Here is a 27,675-nt window from a genome sequence, read left to right as displayed (position 1 = left end):
GCTTTCACTGGGGATGGGAGGTCGGGGCCATGTGAAGAGGAATTTTTGGTTGAAGAATACAAGCATCCTGTCCTGTCATGGGTGTGAGAACGATCATCCTTTAGGGAAATGCTTGTCTGAAGAGCCACGTTTTAAGCTTTTTTTTGAAGGTCAATGGGCAGGATTCCTGACGGAGATCAGGGGGGAGAGCATTCCATTGTGGGGGGCCCGCTGTAGATAGGGCGTGTTTCCTTAGAGAGGTCTTGGCAGGGGGGGCATACAGAGTGCCTTTGTAAGCTGTTCTTATTGGTCTAGAGGACGTGTGGAGTCAAAGAGGGATGTTTAAATCAAGAGGGGTTAGATTGTGCATGGATTTGTGAATCATCGTGAGGAATTTGTGGAGAATTCTGAATTTGATGGGGAACCAATGAAGATTCCGAAGGATGGGAGTAATATGCTCTCCTTTGTTGGTGTTGGTCAGAATCCTGGTGGTGGAGTTCTGTAACATCTGAAGGGATCTAGTGGTGTTAGCTGGGAGTCCGAGAAGGAGAGAGTTGCAATAGTCGATTTTTGAGAAGATGATAGATTGAAGCACCGTGCGGAAGTCCTGAAGGTGGAAGAGGGGTCTCAGCTTTTTTAGAATTTGTAATTTGTAGAAACATTCTTTTGTGGTATTGACAAATTTTTTTAGGTTTAGACGGTTGTCCAGAATTACACCGAGGTCTCTCACATGGGAGATGTCAGTCTTTTGGAATGTAGGGAGTTTGTCGATTGCCCCGTTTTTGTCATCCTGGGTGATAAGGATCTCAGTTTTTTTAGTGTTGAGGACTAGGTTGAGGCTGGTGAGGAGGTGGTTGATAGACTGTAGACAACTGTTCCAGAAACTGAGGGTTTTGGAGAGGGAATCCGTGATCGGGATGAGGATTTGCACATCGTCGGCGTAGCTAAAATGAGTTATCTTTAGACTTGCAAGTAGATGGCAGAGCGGGAGAAGGTAAATGTTGAAAAGCATCGGGGAGAGAGATGATCCTTGTGGGATGCCCAGGGTGGAGCTGACCGGGTGGGATTCTTTGTTGTTGATTCTGACCTTGAAATTCCTGTTGCTAAGGAATGACTTGAACCAGCTGAGTGCAGTTCCTGTGATGCCAATGTCTGAGAGTCGATCTATGAGCATTGAGTGGTTCACAGTGTCGAAAGCCGCAGAAATATCTAGAAGTGCGAGAAGATATGGTTGTCTTTTTTCTAGGCCCAGGAGAATGGTGTCCGTGAGCGAGATTAAGAGGGATTCAGTATTTAACAATTTGCGAAATCCGAACTGAGCGGGGGCAAGGATCTTGTGTTCGTCGAGGTATTCTGTGAGTTGATTGTTGACTATTTTTTCCAAGAGTTTAGCTATAAACGGTAGGTTAGCTATAGGGCGAAAGTTAGTGGGATCAGCTGGATTCAAGTTAGGTTTCTTTAATAATGGTTTGAGAATGGCAAGTTTTAGAGAGTCTGGTACTAATCCTTGTGTTAAAGAGCAATTGATGATTTCTGCCAGAGGCTTAGCGATGGTTTTTTGGGATGGAGATGAGTAGTTTTGAAGGTATAGGGTCTGTCGGGTGAGAGGAGGGTTTCATCTTCTTGAGCATGGTTTCTATCTCAAGGGATGAAGTGGGTTCGAATGATTCAAAGTTTGTTGTCTCACACACAAACTGTCTCACAAACAAACTCAGGCTCTCATTCTCATATGCTGTTTCACAAACACATAGTCTGTCATTCTCACACACATACTCAGTCTGTCATTTTCACATGCCTTCTCTCTCAAACACAAATACTCACTCTCATTCTCATATGCTGTCTCTCTCTCTGATACAAGCTCAGGCTCTCATTCTCACATGCTATCTCACACACATTCAGGCTGACGTTTTCACATGCCTTCTCTGTTTCTTACACACACACTCAGGCTCTCATTCTCACATGCTGTCTCTCTCACACACACACACAGGCTCTCATTCTCACATGCTGTCACACACACACACATTTAGGCTCATTCTCACACGCTGTCTCTCTCACACACACACATTTAGGCTCTCATTCTCACACACACACACACACACACTCAGGCTCTCATTCTCACACGCTGTCTCTCAAACACACATGGCTCTCACTTTCATATACTGGGTGTCTTTCATACATATAACCTGGATCTCTCATTCTTACATGCTGTCTCACACACACAGGCTCTCACTCGCTCTCTCACACAAACACAGAGGCTCTCACTTACTCTCTCTATCTCTCACAACATACAAGCTCTCACTCCCACACAATCTCACCCACACTGTACATGGCCTCAGCCTCCCTCTTGCTTCTGGGCCTCCTCTTTGCAGGTTGTCACAGGATGGGCTCCGCGGCAGCCCTGATCTTCTCAGCCACTGTGAGTTAGGATCCCAGCAGCCCTGCTACAGGGACTCCTTTTCAGGCCATTGCAAGGTGGGATCCGCAGCAGCCCTGCCTCAGACGCTGCTTCTCTTCTGTCTTTGGGCCAATGCTCTTCCTCCTGCCTGTGAGATTCTAGCAACATTTTTCTTCCGGGGCCACACAGCCAGGAAGGAGGAGGATTACCTGGCATTTTGGAGATCTCTTGTTTTCTTTGGGCCATGGTGAGATGAGCTCCACCTCAGACCAATCGATCTTCCCGCATGGGTGCAACAAAGTTGTGCGCTGCCGCGCACGCACACAGTTTAAAGAAAACAGTGGATGGTGCCCCTCCTTGTCACCCAGAGTGGACTGCCCCCTAGTGCCCCCCCCCCTTTAATAAGCCATTGCATATCACAACCGCTTTTAAACTGGATCTTAAATTCTGGATGAAGTCCCTGTATTATGCGGTGGTACACCTCCCACATAATTCTGTGGTGGTGGAATCTGCAGTGAAGAAGGCAAATAAGATTTTCCTTCTTTCTAACACACCTCCAGAAAAAGATCACCATATTCTTGATGACTTCAGCAAAAAGGTTTTCCAGGGCACCATGCTTACAGCAAGATTTACACAACACAATTCTGTATGGTTCAGTATATTTATGATTGTGTTCAAAATTTAAAACCCTTCATTCACTGGGAAACAGGTGAACAATTTTCCCCTGCTCCACTCTATAATTTGGAAGAAGCTATCCGACATCACCTTTGATTGGTGTATAAATCCTTTGACATCACAGCTTGAACATTGGCTGCTCCATTGGAGCATTTCGCTCAGCATGGATCAGAGCCAGTAGTATTCGAGAGAATGTCCATGAAAAAATGGTCAACCTTCCATGTCTAGGTGACAAGCTTTTAGAGAAGAAACTATGTAAAACCATAGCCCAGATTAAAGAACAAAAGGTGTCAGTGCAATCATTCCACATCTGTTGATCTGTATCCTTCCCACAGGTGGCCATTCATATCCTACAAACACCCTTCCTACCCAAGAAGGTCCTACAGATCGTACCACCAATATCGCTTATTCCCTATGCAGATGCAATGGCAAAAATCTCAGCCCTCATCCATGAGTCAACGCCAGCAGAAGCAGCAACTTGTGAAATCAGGACAGAGTTTTTGATCCATCAAATTCCATTATCGAACCATCAGGTGAGGAGCAGAATCCAACCATTTCAAACCAACTGGAATCAGATATCCAAGGATTGTTAGGGCTTAAAAATGGTGCAACAGAGCTATCATCTCAATTTCACACGTAAGCTGGAACTCCACACATTGCTGTACCTCTGTTCAACTCCACACACCTTCCTCTTTTGCAGCCCAAGTTTCAACAATTCTTGCAACAGAATACAATTCAGGAAATCCCTGCTTCCCTTCGTATTCAGGGATTTTACTACCAATTCTTCTTGATTCCAAAGAGAATGGGGGGACTCCGGCCTATCTTAGACCTCACAAATCTCAATATCACCACAAGGAGAAGTTCAAAATGACTTCTGTAAGTATGATCTTTCCATTCATTCAGCAGGACTTTGGACTTCAAAGACACTTATGCACACATTCTTATTGGCGGATCATATGTTTCAAAGTAGGCACATATCACTACCATTGTAAAGTGCTTCTATTTGGACTCTCGGCCGCCCCTCAAGTCTTCATGAAATACCTTGCAGTAGTAGTGGCTTACTTACGCCATTGGGGTATTGGAGTATTCCCATATCCGGAAAACTGGCTCCTGGTAGCTCCATCAAGAGATACCCTTCAAGGACATCTCTAATCAGCAATAGCCCTTCTTCAGTCTCTCGGGTTCATAATCAACTTTGAAAAGTCGACTCTGGAACCAGCTCCTCATATTCAATTCATTGGAGCCATTACAGATACCATGAAAATGTGAGCATGGCTCCCTTCATTCAGAATGGTAGCTATATGCAAACTTGCCAATGCATTACTGAAATAAACATCCACAAAAGCCCATTGCATACTAGTATTCTTAGGATACTTAGCAATGGCAGTTTACATAGTTCCATTAACACGATTGCACATATGTCAATTACAATGGGGACTGCGGATTCAGTGGAACCAGCTTCTGTGACCAACTAATGTGAGGATCACCATCACTTGGGAGATGAAGGAAGAACTATGTTGGTAGATAAAACCAGCCATTCTTCAGGAGGGTGCCCCACTTCAACCAGTACCATATCAAGTCATACTAGGCAGATGCCTCTAAATCTGGGATGATGTGCCCAGATGGGCCATTACAATCTATTAGAACTCGGAGCAATACGAAAAACCCTATAGGTGTTAAAGCACATCCAAACGGACAGTCAAGTTGCAGTGTTTTATGTCAGCAAACAAGGAGGGACCAGATCATGGAGCCTATGTCAGGAGGCATTGCACAGTGGGCAATGGAGAACAAAGCCATGCTTCAGACCACTTATTTACCATACATTACGAACATGATGGTGGCCAGACTCAGCAGAATGTTCTACTCTCACGAATGGCACCCCTATCTCAAACCATAGCCAACTGTCCAGACTGTGGTGTCAAACCTAGATCGACATCTTTGCAATGGAACAAAGTCAAAAACTAAATCAGTTCTGCTCCGTTAATCCCAGTTAGATACAAGAAGCTTCAGACGCCTAACTAATCCCATGGAGCACGGGCCCAGATTACGAGCATTTGTGGTCATAACTTTTCAACTTTTCTCCCTTGTTTTGCTGCACTTCCTAATCACCTTTTCTGGGTTTTTATTTTTTTATGAGCTATGAGCTGATTGATTTTGCTATTTTTTCCCATAGATAAGCAGCATGAATTAGCCATGCTGTCTGGGTACGTTCTCCGTGCCACTAGGTGGCGGAGCTCTCAAAGAGCACTAAAGTCTTTTAGTGAGGTGTTCCTTCTGGTATCTTCCCGTGTTTCCCTGAGTCTCCTCAGTCCGTTTTTTTCCACGCGACTAACTGCACATGGAGCTCTCCTCCTCTGTGAGAAAAAAATGATTTTGACAGGAAAAAAAAGGAAAAATCTTCAGCATACCACAGGAAAAGTTAAACAGACTTAAGATGCCTTGCCTGCCAGGCTTTAAGTTCTGTGCATGAGGTAAAATCATGTCTGTCACAGATGGGCACGAACGCTGCTACATCTGTTTGGGTCCCAACCATGATCAGGCAAGTTGCAAGGACTACAGGCACACGTCCCCATGGGCACAGCGGCATAGCTCAGCTCAGAGGAGAACCATCAGGCTCTTATGCTCCCTCTGAAGTTTCCACCAGATCTTCTCCGGGACCACATCGAAAACCAAAGACCCCCTCCCATCGTAGGGCCACTTCTGCGGGGACACCCCCCGGTCCATCACATCTGGCGCCGAAACAGGCCCGATCAAGATCGATACGCTGTGCAGGAGATGCGCTGCTGGCACCGCGGCCGCACATTGCGTCAAAGGCGTCGACGCCTCGAAGCACCAATGCACCTAAAAAGCACCGATGTGACTAAGAAACACTGACGCACCGACGCACAGAAGAAATTGCGTCGAAGTCGGGTTCCATTGACGCTCTACCGACTGCACCGCGGCCCTCTCCGACGCAGTGCCTTTGACACCAACGCTACCGACGCAGCCTACTGCTAAATCTTCTCCTCTACTCATTGTGGATTCAGATGATGGTCCATATTCTCCAGGAATTCTGGAAGTTCCTCAGCCTCTTCAAGATTTTTTCAGGTCTCTCCACGGCCTCACACTGCCACGGGGGATCCAGTCTTCAGGATCCGCTCTACGAGAAGATCAGACACCCACCGATTGACATCGCTCAACCCAGGGGGCCAGATAGTGATATTCTCCTGGCAGCACTACCTCCAACAGGCCTCCCGTCGTAACCAAGGCCGCCCCCTACATCGGGCTTAGCATCTCAAGCCATATCTCAGATCTCAATGATTTTGACACAATTTCTGACATCAGTGGAACAACAACTTCATCCACCTTCTGACAAGCCCTCCGAGGCTCCATTGTCACCTGGGAGCTCATCTATTATGGGCCCTTCGCCCAGGGAGCAACCCTGGAAACCCTCTCCTCCAGTGGAAGACTCTCCCCACATCCTCCTCGCCGGGTTCCTCGACAGGTTATCCATCGGACCAAGTGGAAATCCCGCCGGAACCGGTATCACCCCCGGAGGATCTATCTTATTCACAGTTTTTGGAGAAAGTGGGCCACTGCCTAGACGTGGAGACCAAGGAAATCCCAGATCCTAGGCAAGAAATGCTGAGAATTCTTAAAACCTGAACCTATGGCACTACCGTCGCACTCAGTGCTAGACTCCATAATGAAGAAAGCATGGGAATCCCCCTTCTTGACCATGCTAACCTCAAAGAAAATCGACCTCAAGTATTGCATGCGGGACTCGCCTTTTTATTCAACAGTCCAGCTTCCCCATGCATTTGTGGTGGTCAAATCTTCAATGCAGAGGGCAAAAAAATCAAGACCTCATTCAAACACCCCCCCCCCCCCCCCCGGGAGAGAGGGTAAATACCTAGACGATTTTGGAAAGAACATAATCATAAACTACTGTTCACACTAAAAGAGGAAGGACTTGACAAATGCCAAGGAAAAAATTGTAAAATAATTTAGAGAAGGCAAATAAATGCTGTTATTATACACCCCTAAACTAATTCGTGAGGCTAGAGTAGATTATATAGCAGATGGAGAGGGCACTACCGGAGAAGATGTCATTCCAGTCTCAGGAAGCACCTGTCTTTCACTAATAAATTGAATCAAATGAGTTGGATCATAGAATACATATTTCACACCAGCAAGTTCAACTGTACACTCAGTGTACAGGAGGCCTAGACAGAGCAAAAGAAGAACAAGGAACACAGGCAAATAAGGCTACCGGGAGGTCTAAACAGAGCAAGGACAAGGCGCTAGGGTGGCCATAGCAAGGCAGGGGGAGCACACAGCAGCCAGGATCATTACAGTTTGTACCACACTTCCAGGAGATGAAGTCAGAGGACACAACTCTTTTTAGTAACATCATTAACGCTATTAGCTGCAGACCAGGCACTTTTCAGTATTTTCTGTCACCTGGAGCTGGTGGCATGTGTTGAGTGGTACAGCAGGATATTATTTTTTTATTTATATTTTATTAATTTTCATAATTATCATGACATATACTGTCACATACAATATAGATATCCAATATTCTAAACATACAATAATCATTTAACACTAACTTTAGAATCTTACAAAACAATTGTTACTTAATTATTGGATATCTTAATTACCATGTAATGGAGCAGAATCCAACATTCAATAATGAGCTTTATAATGCAATTCTCTCAGGTAAAGAAAAGTAGCTTCTTTCCTCACTTTTTCGACAACAGTATTTAGTCAACTTTATTCCCCATTATCTCCCTGGATTCCAAAAATATTTTCAGATCTTCTGGCTAAAAATATATTTATTTAGTATTTTCATACCTTGCTAAGCACTTACATGGATATCTTATTAACATTTGGACCCCCACATGTGCAGCTAGTGTCCTCATATCTAAAAACTGTTTCCTTCTAATTTGCATCGCTCTTGTTATATCAGGAAAAATCCAGATTTGGTGGTCCAAAAATGTTGTTGTTCTATTACGAAGGAACAGTCTAAATACTGTATCCCTATCAGAGGGAAATATAAATTTAACCAATACTGTTCCTTTTTTCTCTATTATTTCTTCAGTGGAATTCTCAAGAACTTGTGAAATATCCAAAGGAGGTACTTGCTCCTCAGATATATTAGTTGTTTTAATATAATATATCTTAGAAATAGGAGGAGAAGCCTCCTTTGGAATCTTTAGTACTTCATACAAGTACTTTTTAAACTGATCCTGTAATAAAGAAAATCTAGTTAGAGGAAAGTTAATAATCCTTAAATTCAGATATCTTGCCTCATTCTCTAACCTTTCTAGGTTTCTAATTTGTAATTTTTCCCCCTGGATTAAATTAGCTTGTACTTTTTATATTTGGGATACCTGTTGCTCAATATCAACCAATTTTTCATTTTGTTTTCCTAATTTTCCTTCATTTTCCACCACACGATTATTCATCTGTAGAGTAATAGCAGTTAATTTGGATACAGCACTTTCAAGCGTAACAATGGCTGTCCATACAGAGTCCAACGTAATTATTGATGGTTTCTCTAGTTTCTTCATGGGGGTTAAGTTGACCAATTCTTTCACCCCATTAGACAACACTCCTGTGAGTGAACTGGGGTGACCTTCCACTTTTCCCTCCATTCGTGGATCTTCTCCCTGCATTTCAGGAGATACACTTGATGTACTGGCAAATAAAATATTTTCTTGTAATATGACTTGAGAGGGAGGAGATGGGGTTTTCGGCGCTCCCGGACTTAGTGATATTGGTGAATCTGACGGATCTAAACTTGGCTCCTCTACTAGATCTGTAGCGCTTCTCTCGGGAGGTTTATCTGAAGCCATTTTGAAAAAAATTTCAATTTTCCCTTGGGTTGGGGGGGGGGGGGGTCACTGGGATCGAGGCTGCCAACTCCCTTAACCTCCCCTTCCTCTTAGTATGAGGCATTTTACTAATATGATGGTCCTTTATAAATCGAAAATTTTCTCAGCACTTTTCAAAAATAAACATCTGTTGGATACTGTTTCAAGTAAGAGGAGCTGGAGGAATATATTAAAATATAGGAAACCAATTAACTTACTTTGAGAGGAGGAGGCGAGCAGCAAAGCTTGTCAGACAAAGCCGCGCGCCCCTTAGGCATGCGCGGCTTGGGCAACACGCATCGACTTCGCGCTGTGGGTTGGGCGGTCTTATAGGCCCCTGGTGATGACGTCAGACGCGGAAGTGTTCCGTTCTCGTCTCGGGCCAGACTGATCTTACCCTCGGCGGGAAAAAGAAATCAATTTAAGAGGTAACGATACACAGTTGTCGTCCTCCAAAATCCCTCAGGCTGCTCCACTCTCCAGCTCCTCAGCAGGATTTTTTTTACTGGGCTCCCAGGGTTTCAGTCTTTAAGCCTCGCTCTGATAGAGCAGATCCTGGTACCATTCCTAGGGCAGCAATCATCAGGCTGTCACCCCTGGTAGAGCAGGTTCTTCAACTCCTAGGGCTGAGAAAAGAGTGTTATGATTAGTTCCTATATGGACAAATGGGGCCATATACTTTTAGGGGAGCCAGTTGGCTTTGGCCAGGGTGGTTCAAGTACTGGAAAGTCTGGACTGGGTAGTAAATTATGCAAAGAGCAATCTTAAGTCATTCCCAGTCACTGGTATATGTAAGGGCTCACTTTGATGCCAGAGCAAGCCAAATCTTCTTAACACAGGAATGGGCAGCCACGTTGTTGGCTCAAGTTCAAGCCTTTCATTCATGAAGAACTCCCAGGGTTTGGGATTTTCTGCAACTTCTAGGCTTCATGTCAGCCACCTTAGAGTTGATCCTTTGACTAGAGCTCACATGTGACCCCCTTCTGAGTTTCATGTTGCCTCTCTGGTCCCTGCAGTCTCAGGACTATCTTAATTAAATGCTGGAATTCACTGCTGGAGGATTATGAAAAGGCAGTTAGCATAGCTGGGTTTAAAAAAGGTTTGGACAGGTTCTGAAGAAAAGTCCATAAACTGTTATTAACCAGGTAGACTTGGGAAAGCCACTACTTATCCCTGGTTGTAAGCAGTATGGAATCTCAATCCTGCCAGGTACTTATGACTGGATTGGCCACTGTTAGTCTGACACAGTATTGGCCATTCTTATGTCTTTCTATTCTGTGCTCAGAAAAGGAGAGCCTAATTTTGTGGTCTATTTCCATGAATCTTTTGAAGGAAATGAGTTTTCAGCCCCAGTTGGATTGTAATCATGCCTTTCCCTGTACGTACCAGGATCATTCCAGACGGTGGGTTATGTTCCCTGTCCAGCAGATGGAGTTAGAACCAAAAATTCCCAGGGGAGGACTATATAGCCACGCCTCCCTTGCCTCAATCCTCAGTATAGTTCTAACTCCAGCAGATTGAGCAGGGGACACGGTGGTCCCCAGCACTTTTCTAGTTTTATTTTCTCTTTGAGGGATCAATTAAATAATATTAGATAAAGGTTTTCTTCTAAGGGATAGGTTCTGTAGTGTTCTGACAGGACCACTCCGTTCAAAGAGAGACACTGTTTTCCAGTCAGGAACTTGCTGACAGGCTGTGTTTTTTGCCTGTCACTTTATTTTTCTCTTTGTTTTTCCTCTTCCTTGCCCGGCTACAGTGTGGTAAGTGTTGTTTTTATTTTATTTACAGTCGTTGGGAGGAACAGGAATTTGTGAGGGGTGAAGTTGGTAGTGCCGACCGCTCCCCCCTAGCCCCGGAGTTTGTACTTTTCCCCTCCTCCCCTTCAGGGAGTGATTGGAGTCCCGCCCTGCAGCTCTGCGACGACACATTCCCCGGAGCTACTTACCGTCGGGACGGCGCTTTCCCCGACGGTCTCTTGGGGACGGTGAGGGGTCCGGAGGCCGGATAGCTCTATTGCTTCGCCGCTTCAGTTGTTGCCGCGCGCCGCAGCCACCCCTCCCCCTCCCTCCCGCCGCGATGCAGAGATCGCCTAACGGCTCCGGAGCTCGGCAAGGGGTTCAGCAGCCTCGGAGGGATTTTCTTCGGCTTTTCCTGATGGGGAGTATAGCTTACCTGGTGTGCAGCTTGAAGGAGAGTCGGACCGCGCCGGCAGGAAGCGGCATGCCCCGTTTCCCCTCTGCGCGGGAATGGCGGCCATTTTGTTAGCTGACTCGGAGGCAGCTCTCTCTGAGGAGGACGTCGACGCTCCGCTCCAGGTTTCCTCTCACAGTATGGGGTTTCTGAGTGCAACGGACCAGGGCAGGCAAGGGGACAACACCTCGGGGGGCCCTTCATCAGCACTTCCTGCTTTTTCGCCAGAATTCGTCGTTTTAATGCACAAGGCATTTTTACAGAGCAGGGATCCGAATCTTGGAAATTGGGGTCCCCCTCCTCCCAAACTGACTTGCTTGACCCAGCTTTCGACGGCGGACCCTCCCTTAGGGAAGGCTTCTTTGCCCACAGGGGGTGCGGGGTCCGCTCGGCCCCCTCCCGTGGTCCCTACACCGCTGCAACAACCGTCGGGGGATTCATTGCAGGACCCAGATGCGGATGATCCCTCCCTGGCGGCCCAGGTAGAGGGTGTCGACCCGAGGGTTCTCCGCATTTTTCAAGCAGCGGAGTTGGATAATCTCATTCCCCACATCCTGCAGGAAATGGACATCGACCCTCCTCCGGATCCTGTGGCTCAGGATCTGAAGATTAAGAAAGGGGACCCTCTGCTAGCGGGCTTGCGACCCCTAGCGAAAGCTTTTCCCACACATCACAATATCTTGCAATTGATTTCAAGGGAGTGGGATACTGGTGATATCCGCGGTCACGAAGCATACCACCATCCCGGTCACGGGTGGGACGGCGTTGAAGGATGTCCAGGATCGCAAGCTCGAGGTGTACCTCAAGCGTATCTTCGAGGTCTCAGCATTGGGGATGAGGGCTGCTATCTGTAGTTCCCTAGCACAGCGAGCAGCTCTGCGTTGGGTACAGCAGCTTCTCACATCCCAATCTTTGCCACAGGCAGAGACTATTCAGGCTGATAGACTTGAAGTGGTGGTTGCCTATGGAGCTGATGCTTTTTATGAGCTGTTAAGGGTTCTCGCTCGATCCATGGTGGCGGCGGTGTCCGCTCGCCGTCTTTTGTGGCTTCGCAACTGGGCGGCAGATGCTTCGTCCAAGACGCGCCTGAGTTCTCTTCCTTTCAAGGGCAGATGCCTGTTTGGGGAAGATTTGGATCAGATCATCAAATCTCTTAATGAGAATGCGGTGTACAAGCTACCAGAAGATCGTCCACGTTCTTCTAGATCTTTTTATTCCTCCAGGAACAGGTACCGGAATCAACGGAGGTCGCGTCCTGCCAGACAGCAAACACCTCGAGCGCCTTCTACACGATCACACACCTGGAACCGGTCCTTTCGTGGACGCCGCCACAGTAAGGATACTCAAGGGGCAGGTGTCTCCTCAAAAGCTTCACAATGATGCCAGAGGGTCCCACGAGGGGATCCCCCACCTGGGGGGTCGCCTTACTCTCTTCTACAAAGAGTGGGTCCAAATTACGTCGGATCAATGGGTGCTGGACATCTTAAGTCAAGGCTACGTATTAGATTTTGTACATGAACCCCGAGACCGTTTTCTGTTTTCTCCTTGCGGTTCCCGCCTCAAACAATTAGCAGTTCGACAGACTCTCGATCGTCTGCTACAGCTGGGGGCGATAGTCCCGGTAGCGGCCTCCAAACTGCGAAGAGGACATTATTCGGTCTGCTTTGTGGTTCCCAAAAAGGAGGGCACGTTTCGACCTATCCTGGATATCAAGTCGGTCAACAAGTGTCTCAGAGTTCCTCGTTTTCGTATGGTAACGCTCCGGTCAGTGTTAGCAGCTGTGCATCCGGGAGAATTCTTGGCCTCGTTGGACCTTACAGAAGCATACCTTCACATCCCGATCCATCACCATCATCAGCGATTCTTGCGCTTCAAGATTTTGGGACAACATTTTCAGTTTCGTGCTCTCGCCTTTGGCCTGGTGACGGCTCCGCGAGTCTTCACCAAGATCATGGTGGTGGTAGCAGCGGCGCTCCGCAGGGAGGGTATCCTAGTACATCCCTATCTAGACGACTGGCTCATTCGAGCGAAGTTGAGGGCGCAGGGCTCCCGTGCTGTCGACAGAGTGGTACTTCTTCAATCTCTGGGATGGATCGTCAATTTCTCAAAGAGCAAACTGATACCGTCCCAATCGCTGGATTTTCTGGGAGCACACTTCGACACCAACCAGGCCAAGGTGTTTCTGCACCCGAACAGAGCTCGGGCTCTACGCGCTCAAGTAACCGGTTTTATGGCTCTCGTCACTCCCACGGCATGGGACTAACTTCAGGTACTGGGAACCATTGCTTCAACCATCGATTTGGTACCGTGGGCCTTCGCTCATCTCCGACCTCTCCAGAGGTCCCTACTTTCGCGATGGAACCCGGTGTCGAGAGATTTTCAGGCAGTGCTGCCCATTCCGAGTGTTGTCTTGAGCAGTCTACAGTGGTGGCTGGACCCTCAACGTTTAGCTCAGGGAGTGTCTCTGCAGAACCCGAATTGGGTGGTCGTCACCACGGATGCCAGCCTCACCGGCTGGGGGCGGTTTGTCAAAACAGGTCTCTCCAAGGACGATGGACGGTAGATCAGTCCACTTGACCCATCAATCGGCTGGAGACCAGGGCAGTCCTTCTAGCGCTGCAGGGGTTCTACCCACTGGTACGCAGTCGAGCGGTTCGGATTCTCTCGGACAATGCGACCACCGTGGCATATATCAATCGCCAAGGGGACACCAGAAGCCATCTAGTCTCCTTGGAGACTGACGACTTGATGGTGTGGGCGGAGCTACACTTACAGCGTCTAGCGGCTTCGCACATAGCGGGCGTGGACAACGTGCAGGCAGATTTTCTCAGCCGGCAACACCTGAATCCAGGAGAGTGGGAACTCTCAGAAGACGCAATGCGGAGGATAATACAGCGTTGGGGGATACCCCATGTGGATCTAATGGCAACCGCGACAAATGCAAAGGCCGCCCGTTTCTTCAGCCGCAGGCGAGAGCACGGCGCGGAAGGAGTTGACGCACTAGTTCCTCCCTGGCCTCGACAGTGTCTTCTGTATGTCTTTCCTCCATGGCCTCTAGTGGGCAAGGTCATCTGATGGATAGAGACGTATCAAGATCCGGTGATCCTAGTTGCGCCAGAATGGCCTCGACGTCCATGGTTTGCAGATCTTCTCAATCTGGCAGTGGAAGGCCCGCTTCGACTCAGTCACCTATCACGTCTCCTTCGCCAAGGGCCAATATTTTTCAGAAGGCAGATCGCTTTTGTCTTGCGGCCTGGCTTTTGAGAGGCGCCAATTAAGAAGGCGCGGATATCCAGAGTCTGTCATCTCGACGCTCCTGAAAGCTAGGAAGACTTCCACGTCCGTTACTTATGTCAGAGTATGGAAGGTTTTTGAGGAATGGTGTGAGTCAAAGACAATTCTGCCAACGCAAGCCTCAGTAGCGCATGTGCTTTCCTTCCTACAGGCGGGTCTGGATTTGGGCCTGGCCTATAATTCTCTTCGTGTTCAGGTAGCGGCTTTGGGAGCTTTCCTACGGAGTAATGACAGGGAGTTCCTGGCCTCACATCCGGATATTCTACGTTTTCTAAAGGGGGTAAATCACTTGAAAACCTCCCATTAGACTGCCTTGTCCTTCATGGAATCTCAATTTGGTACTCCGGGCTCTATGTGCACCGCCTTTTTGAGCCTCTGAGTTCGGCCACACTCAAGGATGTCACCCATAAGACCATTTTCCTGGTGACGATCAGCTCAGCACGTCGGATCTCTGAACTACAAGCTCTATCATGTCGGGAGCCATACCTTCGTTTCACGCCAGGGGGAGTATCCCTGCGGACAGTTCCATCTTTTCTGCCGAAGGTGGTCTCGACTTTCCATCTCAACCAATCGATAGAGCTTCCGTCATTTGTATCCTCTGATTCTTCTGACCTGCGTCGGTTGGATGTCCGACGTTCTTTGATACATTATTTGGAGGTCACTAATGAATTTCGACTCTCCGATCATTTGTTTGTCCTTTGGTCGGGACCCAGGAAGGGTTGCATGGCATCCAAACAATCAATTGCTCGCTGGCTGAAAGGAGCGATTATAGCCGCATACATCGGAGTGGGTAAGTCTCCACCTTTAGCTGTTAAGGCGCATTCTTTACGCGCTCAAGCGACGTCGTGGGCGGAAAGTTCTGCAGTTTCTTCTCAAGAAATTTGTAGGCTACCACATGGAAGTCTCTCCACACTTTCGCAAGACATTATCGTCTAGACATTTGCGCGCCGTCTCACGGTCAGCTTGGAGACAGGGTCATACGGGCAGGGCTGTCCGCGACCCACCCATGATGGGGAAGCTTTGGTACATCCCACCGTCTGGAATGATCCTGGTACGTACAGGGAAAAGAAAATTATTCCTTACCTGCTAATTTTCGTTCCTGTAGTACCATGGATCATTCCAGACCCCTCCCTGGTTTTGGGGGTTCTTTGTGGGCCATCCCTGCTTTCCTGTCTTCACAATATTTTCACTCTGTATCTCTAGTTATTGCGAGCTGTGTCTTTGAACACAGTGCTGTTTGCAAGTTCTCAGTTACAGTTTTTTGAGTACAAGTTACTTGCTGTCACTTACAGCTGTTTTTTTCTCTATATTTTTTAGATTAATTGATCCCTCTGGTTCTGTCTCTTCTCGTCTTGGCTTTGCTAGTCCAGTTACTGAGGATTGAGGCAAGGGAGGCGTGGCTATATAGGTCCTCCCCTGGGAATTTTTGGTTCTAACTCCATCTGCTGGACAGGGAACATAACCCACCATCTGGAATGATCCATGGTACTACAGGAACGAAAATTAGCAGGTAATGAATAATTTTCTTGTCATGAGCCTAGTGCGCTGGAGGGCTCACTGTCTTGACCTGGTATCCCAAGGGATTTGGACCAAAGAGAAGGCCTTTTGGTCCATGAACAGGCTGGAAACCAGGGACATCAGGTTGGCTCCGTTGCACTTCCCACCCTTAGTGAAGCGAGCAGCAGTCCAGATGCTCTTGAACAACACCATGGCAGTAGTTTATGTAAACAGAAAAATGGGCACTCAGAGTCTGATGGTGGCTCAAGAGGGCAACTTTGCTATTCCAATGGGCCGAATGGAACCTTCTACATCTCTCAACAGTTCACATTATAGGGCGTAAAAAATATACAAGCCAATTTTCTCAGCAGAAAATAGATGTTCATCTGGGATTTTGATGGTTGTGATAGCAGGATTGTAAGCTATGGCCTTTGGAGAGCTATATATAGGTAATTGTCAGGATTGATATGGTGTTTGTTTTGTCGGTGTATGATTGTTTTATTTGTGTTTTTACTGTGCATTGCTTCAAACATTCCCAATTGGAGCAGGAGAAGTGATTAATAAATAATTTCAAATAAATAAACTTGCATGAATCAAAGCCGACAAATTCTTCAACTGTTGGAAGAAATAGGGTTTCAGTGGAATCAATGCCCTAATTCAACCATTGCCAAAGAGCAGACTTCTCTATGCTTTTCCTCTTTGGCATCTCATTGGCAAGACTCTTAAGGAGAATCATCTGCTGAAAGTCATTCTGTTGGCTCCATACTAGCCAAGAAGGCCATAGTATGCAGATTTAGTGCAGCTGAAGGCTTGTATACATCTCCAACTCCCCATCATTTGTGGCTGTTACATCAAGACCGTGTTCTTATGGATGATTCAGCTCTGTATTCTTTTATAGCCTGGACCTTGAAAGGTTTTGCTTGCATAAGAAAAGGTATTCTACAGCTGTGATCTCCACCTTGCTGAAGGCCTGTAAGAACTCTACTTGGCTTATGTTTAGGTTTGGTGTCTCTTTGAAAGATATTACAAAGCTGTTTTGCCCTAGCAAGTGGACATCCTGACTATTTTGACCTCCTTGCAAAGGAGTTTGGACAAGGACTTAGCCCTTAAATCTCTGAAGGTTCAAGTTGCAGCTATCTCTTATTTTGGTGGTCACGTTCAGGGGCCTCACTGGCTTCCCATCCAGATGGCTCCTGTTTTCCTTCGTAGAGTTAAATGTTTTCATTCCCCCATTTAGGGCCCTTGTTCCACAATGGGATCTTAATCTGGCTCTTAACACTCTGGTGGGTTATTTCTTCAAGTCTATTAGACAGCCGTCTCTGAAGGATCTTTCCTTGAAGACTGTATTTCTAGCAGCCTAGATTTTTTGAGTTACAAGCCTTATCTTGCAGAGACCCCTACTTAATTTTTTCAGCTGAGTCACTTTTCCTCCAATGCTGTCCTTCCTATCCAAGATTGCATTGCCCTTTCAACTTAACCAATTTGTCCCTCAGCATTCCCAAGAGGAAAAGGCCTTGGTCAGGCTAGGTCTCGATGTCTCTTGGACGTTCATCAAATCCTCTTCTGATATCTAAAGTTGATAAATTCCTTCAAGAAGACCAATAGGCTGGTTGTTTTGTTTGGCAGACCATGCAAGGGCAAGGCAGCTTCAAAATCATTTTTGGCTAGATGCATCAAAGAGACTATCTTATCAATGTATTTGCTGAATAGTCCATGAGTACCAGAATCTGTGTGTGTGTTCCGTGAGGGTGTAGGACATTTGTAAAGTGGCCACATAGTCTTCCTTACATTTGTTCAGTAGACATTACAGGTTAAATATGCAAACTAAGGGAGATACAGTGTTTGGGCAGGTGTTCTAGACTGGTCTAGCAGGACAATAAGGAAGGAGAAATTTAGTCTAACTTGTTAATTTCCTTTCCTTGAAACTTAGACCAGTCCAGAACACATTTGAGAAGTCAGTGACTGTGATTTGCTTGTTCTTGGCTAAGAGTCCTCGAGTCTTCAGATTGTTCATGGTCTTTGAGTTCTATGAGGAGAGTGGTGTTGGAGATTTCTCTCCTGTTTCAAAGTTGGTCTAAAGCTTTTTTTTGGGGGGTGGGGGGGCTTGTTGTTTTATTTACTCTTATTGCTTTGACATAAGTTTACTAGCAAACTCCAAATAATGTAAGACCTTACAGCCATAGGAAAAACCTCTACTGAACTAATCTACTTTGCCTCCCCCCCCCCCCCCCCAATTCATTTTATTTAAAATTGACTAGCCTAGAGGGAAGGATAAAGAAGGAAAGCCAAAGGTGAGAAGGGGAGGAGAGGTCTGCCTGAGGGGACCTCACCTGAAAAATTCCTTAAGCCCTTTTTGGCTCAACAAGACTTTAAAGGAATCCTGGGAGCCACTTGCCTTAACCTGCTCAACTAGAAGCCACAAGAGAACCCGAGATCAAACTTGGCACCTGTTCAACTAGGAGAACAATTATTACAGATTGTTTCCCTAGAATCCAAAGGACCTGCTCAACCAGTGGGACAGCTTGAAGAATGCTGCCCTGGGAGTGGTACAGGAACCTGCTGTGCCAAAGCAAAGCCCAAAGATCTGGGAGCCCCAACAAAAAAAATAAATTGACTGCACCAATCTAGCATATTCCACCATCTGCTGGAATAAGAGAATATTTGCAAGTGCCTGGTCTGCATCAGTTCTAATAGCTGTAATGATATCACTAAAAAATTGTCTTCTGTCTCCAATTGCTGTCTCCTTTTACACTTTGGTCTGATGTTGTTCAAGGTGACCCATGATGTGTTTTATTTTTTTAATCTGATTTTATCAAATCGCATTGGATGAAATGGGTATTTCAGGGTGTTATTATGTAGATTGATTCTCATTGTATTGTAAACTCAGTTTTGTTTATTGTCTGTAATATTCATTGAACAAATCTGTGACAATGGAGATGTGGAATGTAAATCCTAAATTAAATTATCATAAATACTAGAGCTGTGGAAAGATTTTAATGGAGTATTTCTATTTATAGAAACATAGAAATGACGGCAGAAGAAGACCAAATGGCCCATCCAGTCTGCCCAGCAAGCTTTCACATTTTTTTTTCTCATATTATCTGTTACTCTTGGCCCCCATCAGAAACCCCCTGGTTCCAGTTTCCCTCCGCCCCCGCCATTGATGTAGAGAGCAGCACTGGAGCTGCATCCAAGTGAAGCATCCAGCTCAATTGGTCAGGGGTAGCAACTGCTGCAATAAGCAAGTTACTCCCACTCTTATTTGTTTACCCAGCCTGTGCCATTCAGTCCTTGTTAGTTGTTGTCTGAATATAATTCCTCTTTTCTTTATTCCCCCGCCGTTGAAGCACTGTGTTGCGCTGGATATGTATTCCCAGTGAAGTATCAGGCTTAATTGATTCAGGGTAGTAACCGCCGTAACAAGCAAGCTACTCCCATAATTATTTGTTTGCCCAGACTATGTAATTCATTCCTTGTTGGTTGTTGCCTGAATATAAATCCTCTTTTCCTCTTTCCCCCCTGTCGTTGAAGCAGAGAGCTATGCTGGATATGCATTGAAGTGAAGTATCAGTCTTATTTGGTTTGGGGTAGTAACCGCCGCAACAAGCAAGCTACTCCCTGTTATTTTTGTGAATGCAAATCCTTTTTTTCCACATTTCTTCTTGCCGTTGAAGCATAGAGCAATGCTGGAGTTGCATTGACAGTGAGTATGTTTATTGAATAAGGGTATTAATCTCCAGGTAGTAGCCGTAATTCCCGCAAACTACCCCCATGCCTCTTCTCTTCATTCACATCCTTTAGACGCTATACCCCTTAGTACCCGCCTTTCCATCTTGTCGAGTATTGGTTTGAACCTGTAAATAGGAATTAACAGAGAAAAAAATTATTTGCTATTAATTGCTGTAAATTACCCCTGTTTACTACAGCTCCTCTAGCCATGATCCTTTCATTTTCTTTGAATTGCTTTAAAAATCAGGCAAACTTATATTAAATAGTATGAGTATTACCTATCAAAATGTCTATTCAAGAAAAATATTTAAAATCAATTCACAGTAGACTAAACTAATTATTTAATCTAGGCAGAAAAATTATGAACTTTCAAGTGTCTTCCAAAATAGATGAATACAAACTTTCGAAGCCATGTTTACATATGATAAAGCTCCTGAATGTCTGTTAAGTAAAATTTATGTAAGGAAATTCTAACATCTGGTCTTTAAAGATCATAATAAAATGACCCCTTTCTCTCTCTCCTGTACTCTACCCCCAGCTTGATTGCTGGGCCTCCCCTTTGTGGGCAGAAAGTGAGTGTGCCTACTAACTCACTTTCTGCTGCCAACAGGCTTCAGTCTCACAGTTTGACCTGGGCAGGATCCCATGGTTCACACTGCTGGACTAAAGCTGCCTGATGGAGGAGACAAACTAGTATGCATACTCTCCTTCCCAGTAATAGACCTTTGGGGTAGGGGGAAGAGGGAGAAAAAGGAGCAAGGAGGAATTGGATTCCTGCTTATGTTTATCTACCATCACATTCTAAGTTTCTGTAGATAATATAATTCTGACATAATCACTGCTTATATTCAGTCAGTAGCCCACTATTTCTGTTTTTAATACCGAGATAAGAGATCATTCATATTTAGTGGTTACTATAGAGCCTATCTAAAATGACAATTATTAAGAAAATATTCCACTGTATTGTTTTTCACTGATTTACTATTTAATTTATGTACAAGTTAATTTTGGGCTATGCTTAATTTTGTTAGTGATAAATGCATGCATGTTTCAGGCATTTCTCAGTCCTGAAAACCCGGAAGAGCCGTACTTGGAGGGTATCAGCTACAACTGTGTGGCTCCTGGGAAGCGCTTTATGCCAATGGACAACTTGTCAGGAGGCGAGAAATCTGTGGCAGCTCTGGCTCTTGTGTTTGCTATACACAGGTACTAAAGATAAATGAAAGAACATTTAGTTCTGCCTTAAAAATACAATTTTTGTAAAGGAATATATTAAGACTTGTTTTTGGAAAGGATAGATTAAGGTACATTGAGAAGTGGGGGCCTGTTTAGGGCAGGGAAGGAAAATAACACTCGTAAATTGCACTTTTAAATCAGTATATGTTATTTTCAATGAAAAATTGATCCACAGAAGAAGCAGGCGCAAATATTTGCAAGTTCTTTGTACCCACAACAGGTTTCAAAGTGCATTTAGAAAGTATTCAGACCCCTTTTCCCTCATTTTGTTACATTACAGACTTATTCTAAAATAGATCATATGCATTTTTCCCTCCTCAATCTACACACAATACCCTATAATGACAAAGCAAAATCGTTTGTAGAAATGTGTGCAAATTAATTTAAAAAAGTATTCAGACCCTTTGGCGGGGCGCATACTGCAGGCACATAAAGTACCTGTAGGCTTTGCACTTACCTTTCCTGACCTAAACCTACCCCCCTTTTCTCTATGGATAAAAGTATGCATGTTGTGGAATAGTGAATGCACCTGCACACTGAGGTGGAGAGGACAATTGTCCACAGCCATTTTATGTGGGAAAACACATGTTGGAGCCAATATGCTTTGAGTTTACTGCTGTTGGAGCCAACAAGCACATAGATGGAGAAAAGGAAATTTTTGTCAGTTCATGGCTTTCTTGGCACCAGTGTTGCCACATCTCCCACCCACCAACTATGTTCTCCCCACCACTCACTCTAACACACACTCTTAAATAGAGTGACACCCACTGAATGGCACCCAATAGAAAAAAGCTTAGGTTCTAACACACTGCTGGACAAACAGGAGAATAAAAGTGAGCAAGGGAAAGACACCAGTGGCATAGCCAGAACTGATTTTTTGAGGGGGCCCAAGGTTAACATGGGTAGGCAATAGGCCAGTGATGGCTAACCTATGACACGCCGAGACTTTTTGCTGACACACTCAGCGTTTCGTGGACTATCAGGAATTTTTTTTTTAATCGGCTGTGCCGAGCCTTTTTTTTTTTTTAATGGCTGCGCCGACCCTTTAAAACTAGTTTTTTAGTATCCTCCCACCCTCCGGACCCCTCCACACCCCCCCCCCCCAAATGCCCCCGGGCGCAGCGACAGGCAGATAGGCAGGGCCATGGCCCGAAGAAAAAGATCACGTTTAAATGCGCTGATGCTCCTCCTCCTTCCTGCCTATGCGGCCCCGGAAGTAAAGGTTGCCGGAGCCATGTGGGCTGGAAGGAGGTGAAGCATCGGCGCATGCAGAAGAGGAGCAGCGCTTGCGTTTTCGGGCAGCCGCGAATCCCAAGTCGCAGCGGCCCGAGAGAGGAAGAGGCCTGGTAGGGCTGCCGCAGAGCCCATCCTGCGACGACCCGTGAAGAGGAGGCCCAGAGGTGAGAGAGAGGCTGAGGGTCTGTAGAGGGGGGGTGTGTGTGCGTGTATGAGATGAGTTGAGAGATTGTGTGTGAGAGTGAGGACCTGAATGTTTGCAGAGACGGCATGTGCTTGAGCAAGACAGCATGTGGGAGTGAGAGCCTGTGCTTGAGCAAGACAGCTTGTGGGAGTGAGAGAGAGCCTGTGTGTGTGAGAGTCAGACAGCATGTGCCAGTGAGAGACTGTGTGTATGAATGATTGTATGAGAGAGAGCATGTGACAGTGAGAGCCTGTGTGTGTGTGAGAGAGAGAAATGCATGTGAGAATGAGAACCTTTGTGTTTGAGGGAAGAAGATGGAGAGAAAAGAAACAGAAAAAAAGACAATATAAAAGGAATTGGCAAAAAAAAATAAGAAAGGGAAGGTGGGAAAAAAAAGCCTGTGACCAATCAATTAGAAAATGAAGATCAGACAGCAAAGGTAAAAAACAAAATAAATTACTTTTTAGTGATTGGCACATGTAATCTTTGGGAATGTGCAAGAATAGCACTTTCTCTATGCGGATCTCATAATGTACGAGATCAGCATGGAGAAAATGGAAGCCCACGGGGCCTGCACAGTGGAGGCAGCAGAATGGGCTTCAGTGTCAGTAGCAGCAATCGGCATCTCCCCAATAGCCATGCGGCAGCAATGACAGTGGCAGCAGAAGAATGAGAGAGGTTCTGAGGTTGCTGGCAAAAGAGAGGGGGGTCTGCCTTTAGTGTGAGAATGTGAATGAATGGGACTCTGCATGGGGTTGTATGTGTGTGAATGCATGGGTACCTGCGTGAGAATAAATTCTTGCCTGCCTGGAGGATGGAGCGGGAGTGGTGTGAAAATGAATGGGAGCCTGCCTGGGGTTCAGTGTGTGTGTGTGTGTATGTGAGGAAGCCAGTGAGTGTGAGAGCATGAGTGTGTATGAGAAAATCCAGGGGAGTAAGAGTTTGGGGGGGGGGGGGGGGGGAGAGAGTGTTTTAATTGAAGATTTAGCCAATGAAATTTAGCAACAAAAAAGTCACTAAGCAGGTAAGGTAAATAATTATTTGTTTTTGCTTTATTAATAAATACAGAACATATATTAAAATTATAACTTTTTGTTATTAATATTAGAGCACAAAATACCAATACCGATAATCCCTTGTCCAATAATATTTATTTATCATGATACAGTATACAAGGATAGATAGATAAATAGGTGAGCAGAACACTTATGTTCTCTTGTTTTTTTGATAAGTAATTAATATTAGAGCTACAAATATCACAAAATTATGGATTTTTCTAGAAGTGACACACCACCCGAGTTATGCTCGGTTTTTTTATGAATTTTGACACACTGAGCGCAAAAGGTTGGCCATCACTGCAATAGGCATACTGGTATGAGCCCTATTATTGTACTGTTATCTATAAATAATGCCTTAAGAGTGCACCCAACAATGGATTTCTAAGTAGTCTGTGTCATGTATCATGAATGACAATTTAAAATGTTTTAACTCAGTTCCCTATACTTACCCAGATCAGTCCAGACTCCTGGGTTTTGCCCCCCCTCTAGCAGATGGAGACAGAAGTTTACAAACAAAACTCCGCCTTATCTAGGCTGGTGCCACCTACAGTCTGGCAGTATTCTTCTGTCTCCTAGTAGGTGGAGGGGGTGCAAACCTACAGTCTGAGCTGAGGCCTAGTTAGTTGGTAAAAAAAAAAAAAAAAAAAGAAGGGTGATGGTTATAGGATTGGGACTGCAGTGGCTTGCCTGCAGGTCCAGTTTCCAGCCTCCCAGGGGGTTGTGAGGTCCTGAGTGGACCACCCCCCCTGGTTTCAGAGGCCACCGCTGAAGTGTGGGGGAATCCTCCTTGCCAGTGTAGCTTTCTCCCTGGGGGTGACACCGGAGAGTCCGGCTCACTCTCCCCAGTTGGGCCTGGAACCGGCGGCGATCGGTAAATATAGTCTATAGTCAGGGATAGTCTATGTTCGCGCTGCGTTTCGGGAGGCGAAGGGGCTTCTTCGGGCCCAGTCAGACCCTGAGGACGGGCGCGATCCAGAGCAGTAGCGCCAGGGAGCAAGCCCGTTGCAGGGGATGCCCCGTCCCCGCAGAGCGCAGGAACGGGCGCCATTTTAGGCTCTGGCGGTCCAGAGTCGGCGGGAGTGTCCGCCATTTTGTCCCCCCCGGGGCCCGCGGCTTTGGCTCCCGGGTCGCCGGAGGATCAGGGGGAAGACGACTCCCCACTGCGGTTATCCCCCCAACGCGCAGAGTCCCTGAGGGGGACAAACCTGCGGACCACACCGTCCGGTCAAATCCACTGGATCCCCTGAGGGGGATCCAGTGGATTTGTCTTCGGAATCTTCCTTTTCCTCGGAGTTTATCTTATTAATGCATAAGGCATTTAAGTCTCAGAGATCAGCTAAGCGGCAGTCTCAGGGGCCTCTCGATCCGGACCCTCTCCCGGGGTCTGGGAAGCAGGCTTGGCCCGTCCAGGTGTCAGATCTTGCTGAGGGGCCCCGGCCGTTCAGGTTGCGGGCCCCACAGGGAGATCCGGATACCTCCACGGATTCAGATGAGCCGGAGGAATAGCAGGGGGACCAGGACCCGCCGTCCCAGCCCCCGATGGGGGTTGAAGGGGACGGAGACCAGTTGACCAGTAGCCTGAGAGGTACTCATGGGGCGGATGGGGATGATCCCAAAGTAGTCCGTCTATTTTGGCGGGATGAGTTGGGTCCCCTCATCCCGGCCATTCTCGGAGAATTAGGAATAGAGTTACCGCAGGAAGAGTCCAGGCTGGGGGCTACGGACCCGGTCGTCTTGGGACTGAGGGGTCCCCCATCTGCCTTCCCATTGCATTTTTCGATGTCGGATTTACTGTTCAAGGAATGGGATACTCCTGATTTGGGTCTTAAGGTGGCTAAGGCGATGGATAAGCTATACCCCTTGCCCGAGGAGGCATTGGAGCTGTTGAGGGTCCCTAAGATAGATTTGGCTGTTGCTGCGATCACTAAGAAGACCACCATCCCGGTTACCGGGGGGGCGGCTCTAAAAGATTTACAGGACCGAAAGCTAAAGACACAGCTTAAAAAGATCTTTGAAGTCTCTGCCCTAGGGATTCGTTCAGCTATCTGCAGTAATTTCTCCTTACGAGTGGGACTTCGGTGGGTACAACAGCTATTAGCAAACGAGTCTCTTTCCACAGAGGAAGCGCTTCAGGCGGGGTGCTTGGAAGTGGTGATCGCCTATAGTGCGGATGCCTTTTATGATTTGCTGCGCACATCGGCTAGATCCATGGTATCAGCGGTTTCAGCGCGACACCTGTTGTGGGCGGCAGATGTGTCATCTAAAGCCCGGCTGGGGTTGCTGCCATTTAAAGGCAAGTTGTTATTTGGAAAGGAATTGGAGGATCTGATCAAGTCTCTAGGCGAGAACAAGGTGCATCGCTTACCAGAGGACAGACCCAGGTCTAGAAGAGTCCCACCGTCACATTCCCGATTTTGAGGAGGTCGGAGGCCTCAGACTTCGCAGTGGTCGGTTTCTTCCTTTCGTCATAGTGCCAACCGGCAGCAGTCGTACTCGCAGTCCTTTCGCGGGCGCCGCTTTGGCCGACCAGGGGCCGGTCAGAATGTTTAGAGTGGAAAGCCTTCACAATGATGTGCAGCCGGTCCCCTCCTCAATGCCCGTGGTCGGAGGCAGGTTGTCTCAGTTTTACAAGGAGTGGACCAGAATCACATTGGATCAGTGGGTCCTAGATGTAATAAGACAAGGTTACGCATTAGATTTTGCACGTCAGCCTCGCCAGTGCTTCCTGGTATCGCCCTGCGGTTTTTCAGACAAGCGAAGAGCGATAAGAGAGACGCTGAGATGTCTTCGCGAACTCGGCGCAATAATTCCGGTTCCACCACACGAACTCCGCAGGGGCCAGTATTCCATTTACTTCGTGGTGCCAAAGAAAGCAGGAACCTTTCGTCCGATTCTCGATCTGAAGAATGTAAACAGGTATCTTTGAATTCCTCGTTTCCTTATGGAGACCCTGCGGTCCGTGATCGCTTCGGTGCGGCAGGGGGAGTTTCTAGCATCCCTGGACCTCACAGAAGCGTATCTTCATATCGGAATCAGGACAGAGCACCAGCGATTTCTACGGTTCGCCATGATGGGTCAGCATTACCAGTTTCAGGCATTGCCGTTCGGCCTTGCGACCGCACCTCGAATGTTCACCAAGATTATGGTGGTGGTAGCGGCGCATCTTCGCAGAGAAGGCTTCCTGGTACACCCGTATCTGAACGATTGGTTAATTCGTGCCAAGTCAGAGCTACTCCGTCAGGAAGTAGTACATTGGGTGATTCAGTTATTGCAGAAGCTCGGCTGGGTGATCAATACGGCCAAAAGTCGGCTAGTGCCTTCTCAATCTCTGGAGTTTTTGGGAGCCTTATTCGACACTCGTCAGGGTACGGTGTCACTCACGTGGGAACGCATGTCAAGTTACAGAATCAGGCCCTGCACTTGTTATCCAAGCCCATCCCAATAGTTTGGGATTACCTTCAGGTGTTGGGGTCGATGACATCGATGTTGAAATTGGTGCCATGGGCCTTCGCTCATATGCGGCCCTTACAGTCGGCGTTGCTTTCCAGATGGAATCTGGTGTCGGAAGAATTTCATCTACCTTTGCCACTAACTCAGTCAGCTCGGGCCAGCATGAATTGGTTGTTGTGTCAGGACAACTTGCGTCGCGGAGTCCCATTGGTAGTTCCGTCCTGGACAGTGGTCACCACGGATGCCAGCTTGTCCGGTTGGGGGGGCGATTTGCCTCCGGAAGTCGGTGCAGGGGCTATGGTCCCCGCGGGAAGCTGGTTGGTCCATCAATCATCTAGAGACCAGGGCGGTTCGCCTGGCTCTACAGGCTTTCCTCCCGCTGGTCTGCGGCAAGTCGGTCAGGGGTCCTGTCAGACAATGCAACGATGGTGGCCTACATCAACTGCCAGGGGGGAACCAAGAGTCAACCAGTGGCGTCCGAAGCCCGTCAGTTGATCGCGTGGGCAGAGCAGCATCTGTGCAGCATAGCAGCCTCACACATCGCCGGGGTAGACTTCCTCAGTCGAAATCAACTAGAGTGGGAACTCGCGGAGGACGCATTTCGACTCATCTGCACACAGTGGGGTACTCCCACCCTGGACCTGATGGCGACATTCAAGAATGCCAAAGCTCCTTGTTTCTTCGCTCGTTGCAGGGAGCCGGGAGCGGAGGGCGTGGACGCTCTGGTGTTGCCTTGACCGGCGGATGTTCTACTTTTTCTTCCCTCCATGGCCCCTCATCGGCAGGAAGCTGCATCGCATAGAGTTGCACCTGACAGAAGTGGTACTCGTGGCTCCCGAATGGCTGCGACACCCTTGGTTTGCGGATCTGCTAAACTTGGCCTTAGAGGAGCCC

The 27,675-nt window shown here is 47.0% G+C and overlaps 1 protein-coding gene across 1 annotated transcript in view; it reads left to right on the top strand.

Annotated features, from left to right (window-relative positions):
• The window catches only part of SMC1B (structural maintenance of chromosomes 1B), a 941,781-nt gene that overhangs the window by 795,227 nt on the left and 118,879 nt on the right, over positions 1-27,675 (top strand). The window contains 1 exon segment of the mRNA XM_029600056.1: positions 20,672-20,823. Coding sequence (XP_029455916.1) covers positions 20,672-20,823 — 152 coding nt within the window.

The sequence above is a fragment of the Rhinatrema bivittatum genome, chromosome 4 (genome assembly GCF_901001135.1).
Source record: "Rhinatrema bivittatum chromosome 4, aRhiBiv1.1, whole genome shotgun sequence".
Classification (NCBI taxonomy): Eukaryota; Metazoa; Chordata; class Amphibia; order Gymnophiona; family Rhinatrematidae; genus Rhinatrema; species Rhinatrema bivittatum.
This window is presented reverse-complemented; position numbering and strand designations above follow the sequence as displayed.